General features: G+C 42.6%; 3 protein-coding genes across 5 annotated transcripts; all 3 read left to right on the top strand.

Moving 5' to 3' along the window:
- Positions 1-4,747: 4,747 nt before the first annotated feature.
- Positions 4,748-10,194, top strand: mob3c (MOB kinase activator 3C). 2 transcript variants are annotated; one of them, XM_031864061.1, is made up of 4 exons: positions 4,748-5,006; positions 6,878-7,491; positions 8,426-8,628; positions 9,457-10,194. In XM_031864061.1, the coding sequence occupies exons 2-4, from the start codon at positions 7,074-7,076 to the stop codon at positions 9,484-9,486; spliced, it is 651 nt and encodes a 216-aa protein (XP_031719921.1). In that variant the 5' UTR covers positions 4,748-5,006; positions 6,878-7,073; the 3' UTR covers positions 9,487-10,194. The 2 variants fall into 2 exon arrangements, with proteins under 2 accessions (XP_031719921.1, XP_031719922.1); XM_031864062.1 differs by lacking the exon at positions 4,748-5,006 and having other exon boundaries at positions 6,321-7,491.
- A 112-nt stretch (positions 10,195-10,306) lies between these two features.
- Positions 10,307-15,997, top strand: mknk1 (MAPK interacting serine/threonine kinase 1). Of its 2 annotated transcripts, XR_004213333.1 has the most exons (15): positions 10,307-10,391; positions 10,943-11,005; positions 11,533-11,635; positions 11,766-11,864; positions 11,955-12,052; positions 12,284-12,363; positions 12,464-12,537; positions 12,654-12,758; positions 12,865-12,920; positions 13,021-13,116; positions 13,211-13,405; positions 13,682-13,846; positions 13,961-14,004; positions 14,151-15,422; positions 15,465-15,997. XR_004213333.1 is itself a non-coding variant. In XM_031864044.1 (14 exons), exons 2-14 carry the CDS (start codon positions 10,952-10,954, stop codon positions 14,368-14,370), a joined length of 1,389 nt encoding a protein of 462 aa, XP_031719904.1. In that variant the 5' UTR covers positions 10,307-10,391; positions 10,943-10,951; the 3' UTR covers positions 14,371-15,997. The 2 variants fall into 2 exon arrangements, 1 of the variants encoding a protein (XP_031719904.1); XM_031864044.1 differs by having other exon boundaries at positions 14,151-15,997.
- A 590-nt stretch (positions 15,998-16,587) lies between these two features.
- LOC116392412 (transmembrane protein 275-like) lies at positions 16,588-18,236 on the top strand. The gene is made up of 2 exons (XM_031863832.1): positions 16,588-16,677; positions 17,163-18,236. The coding sequence occupies exon 2, from the start codon at positions 17,178-17,180 to the stop codon at positions 17,784-17,786; it is 609 nt and encodes a 202-aa protein (XP_031719692.1). The 5' UTR covers positions 16,588-16,677; positions 17,163-17,177; the 3' UTR covers positions 17,787-18,236.
- The last annotated feature ends 6,581 nt before the right edge of the window (positions 18,237-24,817 follow it).

Below are 24,817 nucleotides of genomic sequence, written 5' to 3'. Positions count from 1 at the left end.
GTATTTATACCAATATATTTTGGTATAAATACCTAAACTGTCACAGCCAACTTAAAGGCAGGGTTGGTAATCTTCTATTTATCTATTCATGTTGAAATTCTCATTAAATCCGAACAGCAATCATTGAAACCAATTCTCTGACAAAATAATAATAATAATTTCATTCAGCCTGTGTAATGATTGAACGGCCTACTTGTCATTATGATGTTTTTTTAAATGTTACTTTCATAATGGTAATTTTGGGGGAGTTGCTTTGTAGAGCTCTGAAAGAACCGGCTGTCAGTGTTGCCGACTTAGCGACTTTCTCACTATTAGCAACTTTGGGAGCTAGCGCTGCTACTTTTATGAGAAAACAGTTAGTAACACTAGGCTTGGTTTTCTAGTTTGATGATTTAAAAAATCTAGCACACTCTTGCTAGTTTCTTAAGATTACCAACCCAGCTTTTAACACAATCTACATATCTGTGATATTTGCAACAAAATAAGATGCTAAAATCTACAGTGGCCCTTGGGGGTCAAAACACAACGACAAATCACCAAATAAAACAACGTCACAATTGACTAAACTTATTAATGTTTGACAAAACAAAACGACAACTTAACAACATGTCACAACAACATCGCAACATTTTGCAATATGCAAAAACATTTTGTTTCGCGCCCCAGGCGAGCGAGTTCAAGTATGTCGAGGTCTCGTTCATGAGTGAGGCTAACCTGGAGCAGGAGATGGACGGGCGGTACAATGTGGCGTCTGTGTTTATGCCTCCGTTGTACCGGACCGTCGTGGTGATGATGAGGGAGCTCAGCCGGATGGCAAAGCTCTTGATTTACCGCTCCATTTATGCTTCGACCCTCACCAATGGTCATGAGCTTTGGTCGTTGACCAAAACAACGAGATCACGAATGCAAGCGGACAAAATGAGCTTCCTTCATAGGGGAGCTGGGCTCTGCCTTAGAGATAGCTCGGAGCAGAGCTCATCTACACTGGGCGCCATATTTGCACTCTTCACACATGGTGTTGCAACTGCTGCACAATAATTCCCTTGGGATAAATACAGTTTGATTTAATCTTATCATCCCGACCTTTGAGATGGAGCAATGTGCCACAAGGCATCCAGAAAATTAATCAATTCAGTTTGTCGCAGGCTGACAGAATCCAATACGTAGCTACCGCTTCCTGTTTGAGTCTCACCTCAATGTGGTTGTGTTTTATCTTCTGCAGTTGTGTTTCGTGAAACATTTTTGTTTTGTGAAATCTTGTTTTTTGTGAAGAGTTTTTGTGTTTTGACCCTCAGGGCCGCCCCGTACAAGGCACGCCTGAGCTACCTGCCTCAAAGTATTTATCTCTTTAACAGCTTTTATCTTCAGGCACACTGTTCAGTGCTATAGGATGAAAAGGCAACATCATTTATACAACACTGTTATTCAGTCACTGATCAGAATCTGATCCCCTGTAAGGATAAAGGTCTGCTGCTTGTGCATGTCTGTCAGCAGCATTACATTTGACACTTTGTAAACCTGCGTCTGCTCAGGTACGTGTAATGCTGGTCACTTGAGGTGAGACACTACACGTAAAAAAACACATTTAGGTGTTTATTTCGCTACACTTTGTCTATTTGCATGTGTAGCTTTCTCAAAATTCATAGCATTTTGCATCAAATATCTTAAACACTTGAGGGCCGTTATCTCAAAATTTGTTTTTTCTCACTCTGAGCCAGAAATCTCCACTTCAGTATCACTAACACACACCAAACTTTCCAGTTTCATTCCAAACTATAGTCTGAAGGTTTTTTACTGAGGGGTTTGTTCGTATATCATTCATAGCCTGATTTATAGAACATTTTATTCCTAAAAACAATGTCTGGAAAGTACATTTGTATTTTGAGTGATAAAAAATAGATATCCAAAATTCGCTCCGATGAAACCTTTGACTCTAATATGTCAATGAAATGAAACAAGAATTTCGAACCTGGCTTTATCCAATGTTCAGTTTGCTGTTTTGGAAATATATGCAAATTAGCATATATTTAACAATGTAGTACCTCATTTGCATATTTAAACAGAACACTTCAGAAAACTTGTCGTACAAATGAAATAATTGTCTTAATGTAAGTAATCCAATGGAGAAGTTTCATGGTGATATCCATTAGTTATGTTTTTGTCCATATTCACCTGGGATGTCTCCTTTTAAAGTAATCCCACATTAAAGTGAGATGGCTGGATACTCCGATGGGTGATGTTCACCTGTGAGCCTTTAATGATTACACAGAGAACACAGAGAGATCTGTATTGAGTCGGACACCTACTCTGCTAACATGATCATAAATTATCCACTCGTTTGGTTGTAAACTGTCAAGTGTCTGTTACAGTACCCGAGGATTCCAGGTGAACCCTTTTACTTTCAGTTGAGAACAGATGGTAGCAAAACATATTTATAGTTCAATGGCATACCACTTTCCCCAAACCTACGGCTACAACTGTGTCATTAAACTTTGTGTTTGTTTGGACAGGCAGCATGGGTTTTGGGGGACAGTGAGTGCTGAGTGATGATCAAAGCTGAAGAGAAGGCCTGACTGGTTGCACTTCCTCCTGTGTCACACTTCTGGGGGATGAGAGTAACACTCAGAGCTAAAGTAGAGCAAAGAGCAGCAGGAGACCTAATCTGTCATGCATTTCCTGTGTATGTCATCACTTTGGGGATTATTTTTGGAAAACCGTACTTGGTTAGATCGCACGTAATTGTATGTAATAGATTATAGACCTCCTAATATGTTTTTTCAAACAGAGACTTCTACTCCATTTGAATTGAGTTTGGTAAACTAATCCAACACTTAACATCAGTTTAAATGTGTAGTCTTCCACTTATTCTGAGGCTACTTTCTTTATGTATTGTGCAGTAGACAAACATTTTATGCCAAATTGATGCGCATTAAACAATATTTAATCAGTATTTAAACCCAAACAACCTGCTGATCTAAAAACAAAGCTATTCCTCTGACGATAGTTATATCATCACTTATAACCCAGAGTACAGAAAGTGTCACGAAACCGCACTCAGAGTAATAGTCATAGTGACCCCAAGTGGATATGTTGTGTCACTGCAATTTATGACGACAGTCCATGCCCCTTTTTTATTTAAGTTTCCATTAAGCACTGAATAGTATAAAGGTGGGGTTGCAGAATTAAATTGATAAGAAGCACAACAAAATATACAAAAACATATATAAACATAAACATATATATACTTTTGCATACATATACGATTCCTGGGCTTTAGGATTCGGCCGATACCTTCAATATTGTTTTCCTAACTTTTTAGAACAAAATGTAACAAATAAATACATAGCTATGAATTCACTGAATTGTTAGTTATCATTAGAATAATACGTTGTACACCAGCAGAAATTACAGCTCAACAAATTGGTCAAAAGTTAAACATGAATTAAAATACCAGTTTATAATGTATATAGTATATAAACATAGCATTGGATTGAACAGATCGGCTACTTTGCCACAATAGCAGCTACTAGTCAGTATCGACCCGATTGGAGCATCCCTAATTTAAATGATACAAATATCATAATCATGCGTTTATGTCTCAGGTTGTCTTCGTTTGGCTCCATATATAGTCGGGAATAACTTTATAAAATAAATAAATTCTTACCTCCTACAGTACAATGCGTCTTGAATCAAATGACTGTGGGACCAGGGTCAGAATTCTTCCAATGCAGCAACATGAAGTGTCTTGAGATAAAGGAAACAATAAAATCTCATTTAGTATACCTGTTGCTTCATGAAGGACCCCAAAATTGGGAATCTCACCACCTCAATTCAACTAACTGACTTGATTGCTGCAGCTCAGGGAAACTCTTTTGTTTAGATAAGGACACACACTGAACACTGTTACAATATTGTAATCCTGGGAAGGAAGGCAAAAGTCATCACAGATCTAGTTGTCTGTCTGCTGGATTTGATCTTGTTGCTCCTTAAGAAAATGTAAATCATGTCATAAAGCTGAACCTGTGTGAATGAGACTTTATCTCATCCTAGAGTTTTATCATTCCCGTTCTGGAGGGACTCCTATCACAAAGAGTAGACCGCTTCTTCTTTGCAGGTTGGGTGCCATTACACAGCAGAGAAACAGACACCGTCTTCATCTTAGTGGCACCCATTCACCTTCGAGACAAAGCGAACAGTCAGGGCAGCTATCGTGAGAACACTCAGCCCCCAGAGGGCACCGTGAGATAGACAGTCGGACATGCCTTGTTTTGCTCATGATTTGAATGCAGTGTTTTTTTTGTGGAGACTAGCATTTTCTCTATTCAAGGTTGAGCTCTGAGTTCGACGACAATATCTTAAGAAAAAAAGGCCAAGAATCTAAATAATATGTTATTGAGACTTCACAAAAAAAAAAGAGCAGCACGGACTGCCAAACATCCAGAAATGTTTGTGGGATCATTCTGCTCCCTCTGTCCTATATGTGGCTTAAGAGGGAGGGGTTGCTTTCTCAGGACCTTTACCAGAGGGCTGGACTTTAGTGGGACAAGTGGGCCGGCTGCTCTTCCTACAGGATGAGAAGAAAGGAAAGAAATGGAAAACAGGGAGGGCAGAGTGGGGGTTTAGAAAGGCCTTTTCCAGCCCTTCTACTCTTTCAATTTATAGGTCTTCCACACACACACACACACACACACACACACACACACACACACACACACTCACACACAGAGCCCAGAAGGCAAAGTCAGGATGTGACATCATCCACAGGAAGAGAAGCCAAACAACTTTTTTCTCCCTTTACTGTGTTGTCTGTGCTGCTGAGTGAAGTTGGAGCCTCTCGGTCTGTTAGTGGCCGGCAGACAGGGAGTGGATCCAGAGGAGTTAGAGGGGGCAGAGCAGCTGGATCTGTCCTCCACGGGGCGATTAAAGCCAAGGGCTCCGGCGCCTGAATCCTCCCTGAACTTCTCACAACTTCCCACCACATTCCTCTGCGGTAGGATTTCAGCCAGGTAAAGTGCAGACAGCATTTTTTTCTCCCCCGATTCTGTAATCTCTTGTTTCTGATCTCCCTCTTCCTTTGTTTTCTGGTTACCGAGACTTGCAGTGCCTTCTTTTTTCTTTTCTTTTCTTTTCTTCTTTCTCATTTATGTGTTGGGTCTTGGAGGGGCTTTTGCTAGTCTGCAGTTGTCAGAGGCAAACTGCAGAAAAGCCATTAAAGTATGCCAACAGTGCGTGATCAGACATGCTTCATTCCGAGGCTGTTGAAGCACGCAGGGAGATGTAAAGTGATCAATACAAAAAGTCCCTCTGTCCCACATGCTGTCACTTTTTGTTGAAACCCTTCCTGGCTTCAGTACTAAGAGTGTCCAAGTTCAATATTTGGCTGAAACCGTGTCTCCCTATGGAGAAGTGAATGGCATGTTGTAACTGTGAGCCTTCCTCAGAAAGCCCTTTTGTTATGGACACATTAAGAGCTATCTCATGACCACGTATTCACGCTCCCCCAGTGGTGAGTTTTAAACTGAGATCAGGCAGACTGTGAAAGCTAGTGGAAAGAAAGAGTACCCTTCTCACATATCAAATGCTTTTTGCATTTCAAATCATCACTGTTCGCTCAAAAGGATAAGAGTGAACAGAACCCTATTTTTCTGAAATGAGGTACTAGGTCAACAGAAGTTCACAACAAACCGCCGTATCAGTGCTCAGCCTATAATGTGAGCACAGATGATAATGCGGGGACGAAAAAAACCCTTCTGCTTATTGGAGTCAGAGGGAAACAACCACAGGAAACGTTGAGACCGGCAGTTCAAAATGGGACACAAATGCGGATATAGTATCATGTTGCAACCACAGTCACTTGAATGTTACTGCAGTGTCAAATCGGTGGGAGCAACATATGCTGCAGTCTTCCACATTGCTGGATGGAAACACACAACTCAGTGGAGTGTAACACAATGAAATGTAACCCTTTCAACTATGTGACGTACCTAGATTGGATCTCTCACAAACTGCCCACCTCACTTTACTATAATAACCTACAGTATGTAGTTAATTTTCAAATGCGGGCATTATTGTTTTATTACCATAATAATGAAGGCTTTGGATCACATAACAGTTCAGCGAGGGCATGCTCCTGATCAGTGTGTAATATCTGCCAGGCGGTTATTAGCACTGTGATTGCACAGAAGTCTCACTGTAGTTATAGTCTGAGATCACAAGATATATCGTCTTGTTGTCTGCTCCAAGTGCACGGACCAAACTGGGAAAAAAAGACTTGAAACTGGAACTGGTTTCTCTGCCTAATCAAGCTCTTATAAGTGAAATAGTTATTGAATCGTTTGGTACCCGCCACTGTGCGTGTATACAGGTATTTTGATATTTTGACTCTTTAATATATTTATGCTTCGTTTTTCTCGCGGTCATTGTTGTTGTCTTTAACTCATTATGCTGCTTTCTTGGCCAGGTCGCCCTTGTAAAAAAAACGAGTTGATCTTACTGAGTCACGTGGTTAAAAATGGGTTTAATAAAAATACAAAAATAGCTATCATAAAAAGATAATCGTATGTCAATAATGTACTGTTTGTGTGTCATATCCAAAGCCTCATCTCCCAGAAATTTGTTTTTAAACCAAACTTAAAGTTTTGCCATCATAGCATCCAGTGTTCTGAGTGAGACGCAGCATGCCATTCATTTTCTCAATTATGCTTGACTGTACTGACCTGAACTTTGCCACAACCGACTAAAATTGTTGCTATTTTTATCAGCGTGTGCCACTGAAGATCTTGTGAAAAGGTCATCTCAGTCACACAAAGTTTAAAGCAGTGGATTGACAGGAAATGAATGAGCCTTTGACTTCTCTATTTCTTCTTCTTCTTCACAGAAACGTCCCGCGATCTGAAAACAAGAGCTCCCTCCAATCTTTACGCGACAGGCGCTGACCCCCATTTGACCTGATTTCCGAGCTGAAACGCGTCTGGTGCCATCGCTCAGGAAAGGTCACGCTTTATCAAACTCAAAACGAATTATTATTCTGGAGAGCTCACTCTCCCCTTATCACAGGGGAATCGGCTGAGTCAATGGCGCTGTGTCTCGGACAAGTCTTCAGCAAAGACAAAACATTCAGGCCGAGGAAGCGCTTCGAACCGGGCACCCAGCGCTTTGAACTCTACAAGAAGGCCCAGGCCTCGCTCAAGTCCGGCTTGGACCTGAGGAAAGTGGTTCAGCTGCCGGAGGGGGAGAACATCAACGACTGGATTGCCGTTCACGTGGTCGATTTTTTTAACAGGATCAACTTGATCTACGGCACGGTGAGCGAGTACTGCTCCGAGCGCACTTGTCCCATCATGTCTGGGGGGCTGAGGTACGAGTACAGGTGGCAGGACGGCGACGACTACAAGAAACCCACCAAGCTGCCCGCTCTCAAGTACATGAACCTGATGATGGACTGGATCGAGTCGCTCATCAATAATGAGGACATCTTCCCCACCAGAGTAGGTGTGTGAGGAGTCTTGCAAATGAAGGCGTCAGACTGTTATTGAGTGTGAAGCCTAATGCCTGATTGATTGCTGCACTGACGTTGTGCTGCATCAGTGCTGAAGTGTCTGCCTGGAGTGCAGTGTTGTTCTCCTTCATTAACATCTCAAATGGGATGATAAAGTTCAAGCAGGAGTTAATTACACAATGAGGTTGACATTTAGAGGAGACTGGACGAGTGATTGTGGTGATATTTTATCCCAGCAGCAGATTTGACAATCAACATTTGTTAGAGGAGAGAATCGGGGGCCTCTCTGTGTGTGATTTTCCTCTGGGAGCTCTGCTTCCCCCCTGCAGTCCATAGACATGCAGGTCAGGTGAAACTTACCTCTAGGTGTAAAAGGGTTTTGCCTACTTGTTAGACTGAAGATTGCCAGTTTTAACTGGGTGTTTTCCTATCTTTTTACCCAGTGTGTGCTCAATCTTCCATGGCCCTGAGCAGGAATAAGTAGAGACAGAAAATTAAAGGATAGTGTGAGCATCCATGTAAGACGTGGAACAATGTGCCTTAATACCGTAAGCTTTATTTGTCTGGCATACCCACAGAGCCTTTTCAGAAGGGCTCAAGTACATTTCATTAATGAGCCCCTTCCATAGATGGGATAACTTTAAGGAATTGTTTTAGTTGTTCACTGCTGAGAAAACACTGTGATGCCTGGTCTCTTTCTTTTATTAAGCTGATTTTTGCATTGTGTATTATTACCACTTCAGGCAGTAAAAGTTAGACTTTTCTGCCTCTTCTCATTACTTGTATTACTTACAGAATATTACATCAATTAAAAGATGGGATTCAATTATATAAAATGATTAACTTTATGTCTCAGATTTAATCAAACAAATTCGCAGGTGGAAGTCTACTATTGTCTGTAACACGTTTCTCCTTTCTACACACTAGGTGTACCTTTCCCCAAGAACTTCCAGCAGGTGTGCAAGAAGATCCTGAGCCGCCTCTTCAGGGTGTTTGTGCACGTTTACATCCATCACTTTGACAGCATCTGCAGCATGGGTGCAGAGGCCCACATCAATACCTGCTACAAGCACTACTACTACTTCATCTCGGAGTTCAACCTCATCGATCACTCGGAACTGGAGCCCCTGGTGAGACAATAGCAATGACCTCAGATGTGTGAGGGTGACGACAGGGAGCAGGAGAAAGAGGATCAAATGGATGTTTTGTGTTGGGAGGGGTTGTCAGTCTCACTCCCATAACTGTCAGTCTTGCAGAAAACATCAGCCATCCTGCCATCTATAACCTTGATGTGCAGCATGCTTGGTGAGGTTGAGTTTTGTCCTCATGCCAGTGTGTTTTCCCGGCTAATGCACAAAGAAAATAACGGCAATGTTTGTCTTCTGAAGTCTGACAGACTACATGTTCTCCCTACGATAACAATCATTTTCCATTTTACTCTAGGATTGGAACCAGTATTCACGTTTTCCCCCAATTCTCCATTATGAAATAAACTTGTAAACTGCTTCATGGTTTGGTTTGAAGCAACAACTCTCGTAAGAGGAGTTGCTGTCTTTGTGTAGTCATGTAGTGAGGCAGCGTTTGTGTAGCTGTAGACCTCCATCACAGATGAGCAGATGTAGAATGGTCCTCTGAGCGTCAATACAAAGCTTCAGTTATCATCATTATGAAGCCTGGGTCGTGTAATCCCCCCTCATAAAGCGAAACGGGGATGAGACATTTATGTCAACACTCCGCAGAAAGGATGAGTCTTGTAAACAGACCCTGTTTTGTTGTTCCACCTTTAGTACCCAAGGCAATTATTTTTGTTGTTTGTCTTATAGGGATTTTCTGTCTCACGATAAGAAATAATGTTCTTCATACAGAAAGTGTAGATAGCCCTTATTAACAATCATTCATCTCGTCGTACAATAAGATTTTGATGTGTTAAACGTGTCCTTTGTTTTCTTTTCCTACAGAAAGCGATGACAGAGAAGATATGCAATTAAACAAAACCACAAGGACAAAAGGAGTTTACATTTTGACGTTATCTGAGCCCCATGAGAAGTCATCGCCTTCAAAACACTCAAAACAAAGAACAATTTTACATCACGTTGTATGAGTGGTTTTCTAAGCATAACTGGGAAGGTCCACTAACTTACTACATTTCTGCAGATGGTGGCAGTGCCTTCAGGTTTTTACTTGAAGTTGTGCTTGGTGCCATCATTATAGGACTTTGTGTTGGATTATAATACATCCTCCTGTACTTGTGCGTATTCTTTCCTCCTGTGCATGTATGTTTGACCTTTTTATATACAGTGTTAAGTCGTTTTTTGTTCAATGTTTATATTGTTGTAAATGTGTGTATTTTTTTTGTACAGTTTGAACATAAAAATGCAGTCTAAAAATGCTTTTGAAAATGTGTACAATTCACAAGACAACAAGATGAGTATTAAAAATGCATCAGGCCTTTAGTTTCAGGCCAAAACCAACACAGATGAAGCTTTCACCAGATAAATAAAGACCCGATGAAGGATAAGGAGAAGTATTGTCAATGACATAACATTGTAGGTATGTGGCATGAGCCATACTTAATCTTATAAGTGATGCTGACCTGCCAAACCTGTGCTTCTGTAAATAAATCGCATCATCATGCACAAGAAAATCCCCACTATACGTGGTGCGGGGTGTGGCGGGGAGTCAAGCGAAGTGACGTAGGAGAGGTAGCCGTATTCCCGACCAATGGGAGAAGGTGGGTTTGCAAAAAGGGGCGGAGCAAACGTCTGTTTTTGTGTTTTCCCGCCCTGCGCGTCACTGACTGAAATTTCAGCTAGTGATGGGTGCTTACATCAGCTGTGAGAGGCTTTGACAGAGGGGACTTGGCTGGTTTGGACCATTTGGATCCAGAGTCCAGGTTAGACTGGTTTGTTGTATTTATTTTTTTCTGTTTAACGAAACTTTACTGGTATTTAAACACCAACTACCCCAAAACTAGCGAATGGACGAACATTTGGTAGGACAAGCTAGCTAAGGGTACTTGCTAGCTAACTAGCTAGCTGGGGTTAACGACAATAACATCCATGGTTGTACAGTCACCAGTGAACGCTAACTCTCAGCTTTCCACATGAGTGGTTCATCGTTTAGTCGTTGCTGCCTCTTGGTCGGAGTGCCTCGATTTGTGTAGAAACAGTGCGAATGTGAAGTAACAATGTAGCAAATGTTAGCTGCATAATGCTAAAGCTAACCTACCGTAGCAACAACCTTATTCTGTCACTCAATAACCAGAGCGAAAGAAAGTTTGACACAAGAGAGTGAAAGAAAGAGGAAACTGTTACTGCGAGGTGATAAATGGACTTTTTTGATGTTTCATTTATTCCCTTTGACCTAAATAGCTTGTCATCGTGTATATTTATGTATCTGCTGATGCAGTTTCTGCCAGACTAACTCTGTATTTGTTACTCTCAGTTGGCAGATATGGTGAGGCACAGCATGATGACAGAGGTGCAGACCTTCCAGCACTCCCTCCAGGTAAGATCTGTTCTCTCAATGCTGGCGATTTAAAACCCTTCAATTTTTTTAATGTAACGTGTTAGAAACGAACAAGCTGCCAGGACGGAGTTCACAGACTGTCAAGGCTATCAGAACAGAAATACAGAAGTTTCATCATTTTCCATGAGTCACGCACTATCAGCGTTTGTGTAAAGGCTTCTGGTAATAACCAGGGTGAGGTAAGGCCTGATATAGTATTTCCTGCATTCACATCAGGCTGTTTTGGCAGGTTGCCAAAGGGGAAGATGCGATGAGATGGGTTGTAATAGTAGTTATACATCATGCAAACGCAGACATTATGCAAAATAAGTTGTTATCATGTATAAGGGTAATAAGCCTGCTGTGTGGGACATTTTTAGTTTTTTTTTGTAATTTCACATTGAGAACAAAGTGAGAGTATTATGTATTCCCTCTCGTGCTTTCTCTACTGTACCACCACCTGATCTCACTCTGGATACTCTCGCCCCCCCCCCCCCCCCCCCATGCGGCCTTCTTCGCTCTGTTAGGGTAACTCCCTGGCTTTGGGCCAAGTGGGGCAGAACTGTGGGGGAACTCAGGAGAACGGGGTCGCTTCAGAGGAGAGACAGCACCTTTCCCAAGGCCCAGAAGGTACGACAGCTCTATGATTCACAACAGCTCTGGAGCTACTGAAACTTTCGGTGCACACAGTAACACTCTGGCAAACTCTGTACTGTTTTAATGAATTTGCTTGCAAATGGGTTCTTTTGTGTTGCCACAGAAATCGAGAAAAGCCAGCCAGTGAATATCCCAGATGCAGCTAAACGAAAAAAGAAGAAAAGAACCAGAGCGACCGACAGCTCCACGGGCACATTTGATGGTAATGAAGCTGATGTTATTGGCGAAACATCAAAAATGTAAAGATGACGCAAGCATGTACTGCAGTCCCATAATGATATTGTTTCTTCAGATCTCTACAAACTGATGGATGAGGTGCTCGGTCAAGGGGCGTATGCTAAAGTTCAAGGATGCATAAGTCTGCAGAACGGACAGGAGTATGCTGTGAAGGTGAGTACGGATCATTTTAGGTAACAAAGTTATTTGTTATTATGATTAAGGAAATGCATAGACAGCTTGTTGGACGCTGTTTCTCAGTTAATTACTTATTATGTTGTCATGCTGATGGACAACCTTGACACAGAAAGTTGTGGAAATAGTTTTGGATCAAATCTTTGGCAAGTGTTAAATGCTTTGACTTTTTATACGTTTCATGTATTTAATATGTTTTGTTTTACAAAGATCATAGAGAAGAGTGCAGGGCACAGCCGCAGCAGAGTCTTTCGAGAAGTGGAAACTCTCTACCAGTGTCAAGGAAACAAGTGAGTGTATTTTGTAAAAGACATTTTTTTTTTTTAACTAAATAAAACAAACAGGATGAAAGCGATTCTAATCGGTGTCCTGAACTATCTTTTGATCCAGCAACATTTTGGAATTGATCCAGTTCTTTGAAGACAGCTCCTGCTTTTATTTGGTATTTGAAAAGCTGCGTGGTGGTAAGTAATATAAATGAATATGTTAACATTTAAAACTGCTTACACGTAGCTTTTTTTTTTTTTTCTCTCTTGATAAACACGCAGATTGCTCAAACAATTGTCTTCTCTTCCTTCAGGCTCCATTCTCACACACATCCAGAACCGGAAGCACTTTGACGAGCTGGAGGCCAGTAAGGTGGTCAGGGACATTGCACAAGCTCTTGACTTCCTTCACACTAAAGGTAGGTCAACAACCACACGGCTGTTCCGTGAAAGTCCAAAGAGAATAGCTGTGGGTTATTTATTTATTTTGCATTTTTCGTCATGGTGACTGTGCTTTTTCTACAGGCATTGCACATAGAGACCTTAAGCTGGAAAACATCCTTTGTGAATACACTGATCGGGTAAGTGACTTTTTAAAGGACAGGAAGCTGAAGGACATTAGTGTTTCCTCGAGGTGTAGAGTGTACAAGTATAATGCTTTTCCTCCGTCTTTCTACGCAGGTGTCCCCAGTAAAGATCTGTGATTTTGACTTGGGAAGTGGAGTGAAGCTCAGCAGTGCCTGTACGCCCATAACGACTCCAGAGCTCACCACACCGGTAACGGTCTAGTTTTTAATTCATGACACACACTGAACCGAACTCATGGAAAACAAGTTGCGTGAGTCTCCCGTGTGATTTTTGTTTCTCTCAGTGTGGCTCAGCAGAGTACATGGCTCCAGAAGTAGTGGAGGTGTTCACGGATGAGGCCTCTTTCTACGACAAACGCTGTGACCTGTGGAGTCTCGGGGTCATCCTCTACATCCTGCTGAGCGGCAGCCCCCCCTTCACGGGCCACTGTGGCACCGACTGTGGATGGGACCGGGGAGAAACGTGCAGAACCTGCCAGGTACGAGCCTCTTAGTTTAGCCATATCTGATTTAAGTGAGGAAGTCTCTCTATAGCTTGATTTACGTGTGACTGCATCTGTACTTCTGGACATGAATTGTTTTTTGATTTCCTGAGTCAGGGGTTTAATCTTAAATCCTTCAGCAGCATTTAGTCTCCACCAGACTTTCATTCAGGCACCTCTGTGCTTCAGCTTGAAGCTTGATGTTGCCGTCCTGCTTCACTACAAATACGCAACAACAGTTTAACAGGATGTCGGGTCGTATTCTCTCCGCAGAGTCACCTGTTTGAGAGCATCCAGCAGGGCAAGTATGAATTTCCGGACAAGGACTGGGATCACATCACAGAGGGGGCCAAGGATCTCATCTCCAAGCTGTTGGTTCGGGATGCTACTCTGCGCCTCAGTGCTGCTCGGGTCCTCAAGCACCCTTGGGTGCAAGGGGTGGGTGCCATTAGATCTGTTGGTGCATCTCACATGCAAGGCCACTGTATCACTCAGCCAATGCTATTTTTTTGTTGTATTTAAAGCAATTATTAATTTAATTTTTTTTTACAGAACGCTCCAGAGAGAGGTCTTCCAACTCCTCATGTTCTACAGAGGTAAGGCAGCAAAGAAAGTCGCATCAGAGGCATTTATGAAGTTTATAAGGTGTTTAAAACTAAATTGTGTGAAAACTCTGTTGATGGTTTAGGTGAAAACATTCAACCATCTCATGAATCCTCTTCTGCCTCCTCTCTTCCTTCAGGAACAGCAGCACCAAAGACCTGAGCCAGTTTGCAGCAGAAGCCATCGCCTTTAACCGGCAGCTATCTCAGCACGACGAGCAGCAGGAGGACGTGGGAGCCATCGTTTGCTCCATGAGGCTTTCTCCTCCCTCCAACTCCAGACTGGCCCGCAGACGGGCGCAGACCAACGCCCTGCGCACCAGCGACTTTGCACCCGCGTCGGACGACCTCACGGCCTGAAGGACCAGTGAGGTCCTTGCGTGTGTTTTTATAATTTATTTTTTCACCAGGAGCCTTTTAGGATCAGCCACGCTGTAACTGTTCTTGGTGTTGAAGCTCTGTCCCATGGCCAGTAATCTTATCACCTGGACAGAGTTTGAGCACTGACGGTTAATCGTCGGCTACCACTTCCTTATTGATTTTAAATTTGACAACAGCTTTTGGGGTTTACTGTTACAATTAGTCTTAACAGAGATATTTATTTTCTATTCAATGATTCAGTTTAGCAGAAACCGCTCTTAATGCCTGTATGAGTACATATCACTAATAACACAGCATTACGTGGGTTCAGTACAGTTTTGCAGCTGTTACTGTTTTAATGTAATATTATCTAATATTGATGGATTTTATTTTTCTTGTTGTCCAACTGTGAATTAGTTAATATTTTATTTAAATGCTGCTTATTTTTTTTTCGGTCACTGGAGGAAAGGGATGAGTTCTCTTTTATGTTTTGCTTTTTGAAGCTTGTCAGTGTATTTGGTTTGATTGTGGTTAAATTGATAAACACTTAAAGGAGACTGTTCATCAGTGAAAATGGGCTTTTCTCCATGCTACACATCATTTTTAAAACTTATTTTTTTTTAAAGTCAGTCGAGGCTACTTGGACCTTACAGAACGTGCAGGAAGGTGAATGGATGTTGAAAGTTTGAGAAGACTCTTTGATCAAATAGTTTTTTTTATTTCTTATCGTTCTTTCACTTCAACACAAGCTACCTGTAGCACTGACGTACTTTAACATAAGTCACTGATTTCATTTATCTGAAAGGGAGAATATTGTATTCTATGTAAGTGAAGTCAACACCTGCAGTGATGTTTTAACAACCGTTTAATCCTCATTAGAGTCCAATGTTGCCTCTGGCTCTTTATGTTTTTTGCACCACATCTTCGCACGTTTTGTAACTAAACATCCCAAAAAGACTTAGTTTCTTATTAAGTTAATATCCGTGTGTGTTTTTACTCTGCTGAATTGAAATGTGAGAATTGTTTTTGTTTGTAGCTGAAGACTTGACGAGGTGACGAAATCCATTCGTCACCTCACTACACTTTGTAGTGAGGTGACGAATGGATTTAATTTTATATTTGTATATTATTTAGTTTTGGTTCTGTGACTCGCTCCGAGTGTGCCGATGGAAAATAATAATAATGGACTAACCAAAGTTTTGAGTCCATCAAGTTCCTTATTTTAATTTTAAAGAAATATTTTAACTTCTTTGTTTCACTCATTATGAAGCCCATCTTTGTTTGACCAGTGGACGGCAGTCTATCACCTTTTTATTTCCCTAATCACCCAATTAACTCTCTGTGTTGCGCCTGTTAAATGACACGTCCCCCTGATTTCACACTGTTGCCATGGACACCCCATCCCTATAGCAACACTGGGCCATCAGAGGCTGACGGGGATTTGCTCAGCGCAAAAAAAAAACCCACTTGGTATGTTGAAGCCCTCTCACTCCCATTATGAATCATAAATGGACTTCTAATGTAATATCATCAAATGAGATGCAGTTATGGGGTCCGATGCATAAAGCTCTGTGTGGAGCACATTTTCACTGCTGTGTTCTCAATAAAAAAAATATCCTCAAACATATTCGCCTGTCTAATCTGCGTTACATTCGTTTGTCAATTTATGCTTTCTTTCTTTAATGCAAGTTCTCGTTCAGGTGTGTTGAGTTGTTGGTGTTGGGAGTAAATGTGATTTAACGCTTCAGTCGAGTGAGCGTCCTTGGATGCTGAGAGGATGGTGAAGGGACAGGAAGCCGGTGCGGTTAACCCGCACAAACACTGATCAGATAGCAACGCTCAGACGGAAGCCGTGTCCTTGTTAAGACTTATTTTAAAGCAGAGGAGAAGCGTGTGTACCCAGATAAGCTGAATCATTTTAAGATCAACAGAATGTGGTTTCATCATAATTAAATAAATGGATTTAAAGCAACAAGTAGCAGTAGTAACATTCATCGCCACCCATTTGGTGTGTATTTGAGTTTCTACTGATTTCTCATAGATTCCTCAAACAATCAAATGTTAATGTATTCAATGCACACATGCAAACACTTTATTGCCCCCGATTTGATTGGAGGGTTTGTTTCAGATCCCTGTAGCGCCCCCGGTGGTCCTTGTTCATTATAACGTGGTGTGTGTGAGCAGCAGCAGCAGCTCACTCTGCTGTTCACCTGCAGGAGGGAGAGATCTCCAACTCTGCTACACCTGCATGTGATGGACGGACAGAAGATGGCACAACATCAATGAGGTTTATGGGTCTGATTGAAGGTAAGTGACACTGAGATTAGAAAGCTTTACAACAGTGTTGCTATGTTTTCAGGTTTTCTTCTTGGTGCACATTTTAAAGTGACCAGCAGTGAGGAAAATGTGGATTTAAAATGTATTCTTATTGGGAATAGCTGCACTTTTAATGGTATTGCTGCATGCATTACATGTCTTGAGTCATTTATTGGTGTTGAAAAACCTTTCTCGGCAGGCGTTTTATAATTTGCCACTTAGTCATTTATGGAGATTTTTTTTTTGCTGCATTGTAGGAATTACTTTTGAATGACATGTTTAAAAAATATCACAGAAACCTAAAGTGTAGCTTATAAAAGCTTCAGCCTCTTAAACATAGCTGCATTTTTAGCGGTATTGTCCCGGTGAGCTGCACATGTCGGCTCTTCAGTCTCTTCATCATCATCATCATCGTCGTCTCTCTGTGTTGAGTTCAAGTCAGTCATGTGATCTTCAGCTCCTCTGGGTTTTCACAGAGCTCTCCATGAGGCATGGTGCTACCTGAAAACTCTTCGGGACCATCTGCTCCCATGAAGGCCCCCAAGCAGCGCGGCCCGTGGCACCAGAGCCTGCCCTCCCCGGCCCTGTGCTGCGCCTGCGGCCTGTGCATCATGCTGGCCGGCATCAACATCACCCTGGTGGGAGCTTTCGCCTTCGGCACCTTCATCCCTACCGGCAACCCCCCGATCATCATCGGGCCTCTCCTCCTGTTGGTAGCCCTGGCCTTCTTCACAGCGTGCTGTGTGGTCAGCAGGAGGCCCCCGGCCCACGTGGCCCGCAGGCCCAACGGAGGCGAGAAGTGGGGGCTGATGCGGATGGGGACGGCGGTGTTCGAGATGGAGACGAGCGACCAGATGCTGCAGGACACTACGGCCGTTCAGCTCAGCCCCACCAACTCCCCCACCTCCTCTCATAAGTCCAGCTGCAGCCACGGGGGCGACACCCCTCCTCCGCCTGGCTGTCAGGATGGAGCCGGTGAGCTGCACATGTCAGAGGTGTCTGACGTGGGTGTCACTGGAGACAACACCACCTTGACCTCTGACAGCAAGGAGAGCACTCCCCCACAGATGCTGCCTGCTCAGAACACTTCCTCAACGTAGCATGGACTTGTTTGTTTCGTTGTTTACTGGATGAAAAATGTCTGGTGTGATTGACAAGACTGATTTAAAAAAAAAAAAAGGGAGACTACCACCCTCAGACTGTTGACTGAAATGTGCTGTGCTAAACCTCTCTGATTGTAGCTCATTCGGTGTGTTATGTTGTTGAATGTTTGTTGCTCAGTTCCAGGATGTACAACACTTTGCCACAGGAACAGGAGATGGTACTTTAATCCAAGTGCCTGTTTGTGTACTTCTTGTTGTATAAAGGCTGATAATCCTGCACTCACGTTGTGGTTGGCACTTGTCAACCTCCGTTTGGAAAGAAGATGTCCAGCCAAGCTTCTCTGAGTCATGAAAGCTGCTCCTGTGTAAGCCTGGTCAACCACAATTTCTTTTTTTCCCACACACTTTTTAAATCCTTGCATCAGCTGTAAAGAGTGAGCAAGCTGTGTCATGTCATGATGGATATTCAAGAACAAGTGAATGTGTATGCCAGGTTGTTACTGCAGATGTTCCATATATGTTTGTGGCACCTACACGTTTTATAAATAAAACAGAAAGGTTATTTAATTGTCAATTTTACGTTGCGTTTCTGTACAAAAACCTTGGTGAGGATTTTTAAAAGAACAATGTGTAAACAAGACACTGTGTAGCAGAAAGAAATCTCAGGCTACGTGAGAAAGGTGCACGGCTTGTGAAGATAATTCATTCGCTATCGGAGAAAAGCAAGCTGCGGCAGTACAAACACCTCCTTTCTGACATGTTGCCCATCACTTGGCATCTGACCCAACAGCTGCTGGCAAAGGCGAGAGATCCCTGTTTACTCATCATTATACAGCTGCTGTCCACAAACAGAGCAGGACACACAGTGTGATCCCTGCACACAACTCAACCACTGGAAAAGAAAACCGCCACAGCCTGCTGTTATTGCCTCATAAACGGCTACAGGGAGGCAGCGTGGGCGTCCTTAGTTATCCAGTGAATCAGAAATATGACCGGTAGCGTTTCTATATAGGGGATGACATGTCTGGGAAACCTGAACTCATTTCTAAACAATCAATGAGGTCATATTGCTCTGACGGATGGCACAGTGAAATTACTTTAGTGCAGATTTGCAGGTTCTTGTCACTGAGACTTTTTTTGCACAAAACATAATTTTCCTCAAGCATCCTCAGTTCTCCTTACGTTTTTGATTATTTACTCCTACTTTGATTTTGGATTTTACTCGGAGACATCCGTGAATGAGACAAGGTATTAAAACTGTGATTGTAATCTCCCATAACTGGTAACGCTTTTGGTTACATTCATGAAGAGAAACCATCCTGTCAATGAGGAATATCTTGACATTTTAACATTACATAAAATTGAGGAAGCAACAATGCTTAATATAAAACTTGAGTGTAATATTTCATAGTGTTCATTGTCAGACGGGAAATCCAGGTCCAGTAATAATGACACCATTCATTCAGTTAATTCAGGATTTCTCTTTAGATCTGTGTGCTGGACTTTACAGTCTGCATATCAGGACTGTATTTAAGCCCCAAATTAACACCATCCGCAGTGTATATCACACAGCAGGTGGCTTCCTGAGGCGGACTGGGTAATGAGCGAGGACCAGAGACCCTTATCAGGATCAACCTCAGACCACGGGGGTCACTGGGATCATGGCAGAGGAAGGATTTCCACAGAAAGTCTGCAGCACTGCTGGGGTACAGCCTCTGGGAGATGCAGGTTGAAACCTTGAGTGGCCCTCAGTTTGGCACCCAGGTAAAGAATTACAAGTGGCCTCTCAGAGAGAATCCTGGAATCATCCCTGTTTACTAACTACATAAAGCAGCTGCAAGGAGTTTAAAGTGTTTGTGAAACCCTCCTCCTCATATTGTCAGAGAATTTTCAGCAATTTTAGAGTATCACCCAAAATATACTTGCGCATCAAAACATTCATTCCCTGGAGGCGTATAGGTGGCTGCAATCCAGCTCTGTAGTAACTGACAATGATACAAGATCAACAAAGCTGCTTTTTCCTTCAGAAGGAAGCATTAGACCTTTTTTGCGTCCACATCCCAAACCCACTGATGGCAACAGTTTGCATGAGGTTGCACGAGGGTAGCGGATAGGAAGCCTGGATCACAGGAAACAAGACAACATTTAATTCAGGTAAAAGAATACTTAAGAGAAACTGAATTTACAAAGCTTGGCCTGGTTTGTAGCCACCACAGCAGCTGTGTGGTTGACAATCCCGGGTAGATTTACTGCAGGCTGATGAGAAGCAGGTGTGCGGACTGGGAGGGATGATTCTCTGATTGGAGACAGGTGTGTATGATGAGCAACGCTGGGAGCAAAAATGTGAATTAGTAAAAAATAAATATTAACAAAAAATACAAAAATATGACTATAGAGCAAAAACGTAAGATGTATCGGTTGCCTGTGCACATTTTTTTTTTGTACAAAAATATAAAATGTGTACAAATAAGCAAGCACAAGTGCTGTATGGTTTACCTCTGCATGAACAGAAAACAATTTTGACAATTACTTGAATATTCCTTTCGTGAAATATATGAGAAACTATAAAAGGGTTTTCCAGACAAAAAGAAAACGTCCTACGTACAATAGTAAAAAAGAAACTGTGAGAATTGACTTTGCTGGAAAGCAGAACAACTCATCGCCTACCAGACTGTTTATATGAATCCTTTCTCTCCTCTCACACCAACATAAACCCAGTCATACTGAGCATCACATCAGGGGGCTATCACAACATGTGGGTTATTTCACCATATGGCTCCAGATTAAGCATTGCAGTATGAACACCTACACACAGCAATGACAGTTATTCATTGAGTAACATGTATTGACAACCATTGGACCAAACAGTGAGAAAGTCACGTCGCTCTGAGCAATGGGAAAGCAAAAATAATTGTAATAAAAAATATAATTTGAATAAAAGTGTTGTGTGTTTTTCCTGTAAAGATACCACAGTCCCTTGTATCCATTTCACCACCATGGAGCTTCTCTCTCTGTTGTTCTTCATATTGATGATCACAGGAGTCTTCAAATATTACTATATAATTGACAAATGCATGAAATAACTGTAATTTGCGAGGCAATCTATATTTTTCTTCCACCCCACTCATTAAAGCAATGCTTTTGGGAATTTAATAGTGAGGCTAAAGGCTCATAATCACACAAGTGTCAGTGTGGGAGCTGAATGATTCACAAAGGGCCGCGGCTGAGTCTATTGCTTTTATGCAAATTGCCGCCATTAGAACGAGGAGCGTGTTCAGTGAGCGTACAATGAACTGCAATCAAATGCAAAAGCTCAATAAAACAGAATTCAGCTCCATTGACAGAGTTGAAGCTGCATCACAACTTATATCTCTACCTTGTGGAGAGAAGGCAGCAGGCCCTGTTAGTCGTCATGGAGTGCATGACTACTTCTTATGAATTAGTCAGATATCAGATGTTCATCCTGCAGCCAGCTGGTGCTTCAAAAATAATTTAGACAACAGGATGTCAGTAAAGAAATGTTACTTTAAGGCATCCTCTTGTTTCCTCTCATTTTCAGTCTGCATTCATTAGAAATCTTCGGATTCCGTTTATGTAGCATTATATTTCAATTCCTATTCCCAAATTGAATCAACAGGAGAACTGTTCCTGTATTTCATTGCCTCCAGTGTTGAGTTCTGCCACTAGGGGGCAGTGTCGTCCTTCACACAGCGTTTCCACGCCAGGTGGAGACGGTCCTTCTCATTTCGAGGTGAGAACATTTACTCGGTTTATTTTCGGTGTAGTCTTTGGTTTTGATGTTGATATTGAAAAATATATTTAATCAGAAATCCAGTTCAACGCTTACATTGCTCTTCAAAAAGCTTCGCATTTTGCTGTTAACACGAAGCCTTCCGTCTCATTTAGCGTTTATTAAGTACACCTGACGTTAGCTTTAACGAATGCGGTCCTACAATTCCTTCATGAGGGTCTTATTGCTCATATTTACTGAAAAAGTTCTGTGTTCTTTTCAGAGAGTTGTTAACTCAACTTTTGTCATTTCCCACGCTGCAGTTTGTGCTGCTGTTTGTTTTGTGTTGAGTCATAACTCACCGATAGAAACATGTTCAGTCTTTGCAGGGCTGCTTTATTAGGGTTAGGGACAGTTATTTGTACTTGTAAACTAGTAATTATCGTGTAGAATCCTTCATAGAACGTGCACATTTAAAGTCCCCCTCCTTTAAAAAAAAAAAATAAAAATGTTTGTTGTATTTCACGTTTGTTGAAAACAAAGTGTTTTTGTGCTCAATTGAAATGAGACTCTACCTGTGCGTTCCAATACCCATACTACCATACTATTTAGTATGCTTGATAATATTTTATAAGTCCCAATACATAGTGCGTCAAATGTATGCCAAAAAATACCACTATGTGCTGCTGCATGTGGTCGCATTTTGCATTATCCAAGCCAGCACGCTTTTCTGGCTATTCTGACCCACAATCCTTTGTGCAGCAGGTATTTTGAGCAAGAGAGTCAAAAGTTCAAGGTACCATATGATAAAGTAGAACGTCCTAATTGTATGCGTACTGCATGCAACAGTATGCATCTTCTGAGGGCAACTGCTGCATGTAGAAAAACTTAGTATGCAATTTGGATCGGGGTTCCGTTGACGTACAGCAGTTGCCCTCACAAAGCACATACGGTTGCATGCAGTACGCATTCAATTGGGACGTACCACTTCACCATAACATTACATTTTGAAATTTGACCATCTTGAGTATGTATCTGCTGTGCAGAGGATTGCGGGTCAGAACAGCGACGGATTTAATAGAATTACTAAGTGAATGTTTTTGTGGAAAAAACACTTCACACCCAAATTATTAGTAAAAGCAGTGAGTTTTTATGAGTCTCAAAGCATGTCTGGATCGAGTTTTAATGAGAATATTCCAATGAAAAATACATAAACGATGATAAGGAATTAAACACTCTTCCATATCTTTTGTGTCTATTTTTACTTTTTCACATCCAAAGTGTTTGGACCTTGAATGCACCACGGCCTCCAACCTCGCTTGTTCAAAGTGCCCGGCTGCACTGCACCGTCCTTGGTGGTGCCTCCTCCTGCCTGCAGCTCGCTGCGTTTCAGAGGGATGCAGTGATCCTCCTGCGGCCCTGAAACACAGTCGGTTCGTCTCTGAACCGCCGCCTGAAAAATACATTTCCCACAGGTAATACACTACATTACCAGATATTCAGAAGATAGAACAATAGCAAGGTTACAGTGTCTTTGCCCTCCTCTGTGAACATAATCATCGGCAGGTGAGTGACCCCGTTGTGTTTCATGCACGCTGAACTTCCTATACACAGGCCCGGCTCGTATACGGTTTGCCCCGGCGTCTTGTACAAGCCATTTGTCTTTCCGTCCCACCGCTGTTGTCGGGTGGAACAGGCGTTTAACATCCCGCCTCTTGAAAGTGAAGTGCCATTCATTTTATCCCTCTTTTCAGTTTGCAAAGCGTCCCTCCCAACAGCAGCCGGCTTGATCTAATTCCTAATGACCGTTGTGAGTGCTGACTCGGCTATTGTAAAACAAACGATATCTCTGTCCTGTTGGAATAATCCTAATATATTTCAATGGAAGGGGTCGTATTAAAATGACAAGAGGGGGAGGATATATCCATCTCATGATAAATGTCCACCAAAGCTGAATCAGACGCCACGTTTTAATGGCCTGATTGCTCGTTCATTTCTCGCCTCATTCTCTCGCAGCCCTGCTCCCTCCTTTTTAATGCGGAGCTGGTCATATTTTGTCCCAGATTAGTATAGACGCCGGCTGACAGTTGCCTCTGCTCAAGGTATTTAGAAGACATAATTCATTCATAGATCTAGAAGTGCTCCCATTTGTCATCCCCATTTTTTATGCGCTCCACAGTCACTCATTCCTCTGGGTGGTGGTGTGTGTGTGTGTGTGTGTGTGTGTGTGTGTGGTGGTGTCAAGGGAGATGAGGGCCGTGGCAGTTTTCAGCTGATGTATTAGCTGGCATATGCAAGCAAAGAATTATCAAGGAGGAAAAGGAGTCAATTATCCAGTCCTAAAGAGGTGCCGGGCCTCTGTGGCCTCGGGGCCCCTTTCCATATTTACCAAATGGTTTCACAGAAATTTGCGCTGGGAGACCTGGGGAGGAGACAGCGAGCGGACAGACAGCACACACACACACACACACACACACACACACACACACACATGCACGCACACATGCATTCGGCTTCGACCCTCCCGTCCCCTCTCGTCACTTTCATCCCCGCACATGCTCAGTGCCACCTCCCTCGGTTAACAAGGACAGGCGGTGACGTCTTGGATCCGAATGGCAATAATCCATTTTATACACGGTGACTCCTCAAACTGATTTGGGCTGAGCTGGAATAGCCACTCCGTGACCGTCAGCCATTTTGCCGTGTCCCAATTCTCTCTCCCCTGACTCCCCTCGAATCAAAATGGGGCCCTGATTGACTGTGCCGCTCTGACTAATAGAGTGGATATGGTAAATGAAATACCCGGCACTTTCATTCCAAAGTCTGTTACCCCCTGTGTCCCCAGTCACTTTGCCTTGACATGTTCTCAGAGACTGAGCATTCTATCCTGTTTTTGATGAGGACGGGCTGAGACGAGGTGCGCGTGGCGGTGGCGGTGAAGGTGATGCCTCAGAGCAGCCGGGACCCTTGGACACGGGCGGCCGAGCTGACAGGGCCTCTGGTGACTGACAGGGCTAACATTTAGGGAAATGAGGTCGTTAGACAGCATTATGAGTGGGCTGATAGCTCAGTAATGGGTTTTAACTTTGGAATTTAACACAGAAGCCCATCGGGGATGGGTTTGATGTGCGGGTGGACAGGTGAGTTCCTCCGGAATAAAGACAGCAACTCCCACGGGTGCCGAAGAGAACAGGCTTGGTTAAGAGAGGGGGGGGGAAGGAACGAATGGTCGAAAGAGGACAGGAAGCGTTCTAGAAATAAAGCACACCAGACAGCGATCCTCTTTATCACAAAGGAA

Source organism: Anarrhichthys ocellatus, unplaced genomic scaffold, assembly GCF_004355925.1.
Source record: "Anarrhichthys ocellatus isolate YVR2014 unplaced genomic scaffold, GSC_Weel_1.0 scaffold30, whole genome shotgun sequence".
Lineage (NCBI taxonomy): Eukaryota > Metazoa > Chordata > Actinopteri > Perciformes > Anarhichadidae > Anarrhichthys > Anarrhichthys ocellatus.
This window is presented reverse-complemented; position numbering and strand designations above follow the sequence as displayed.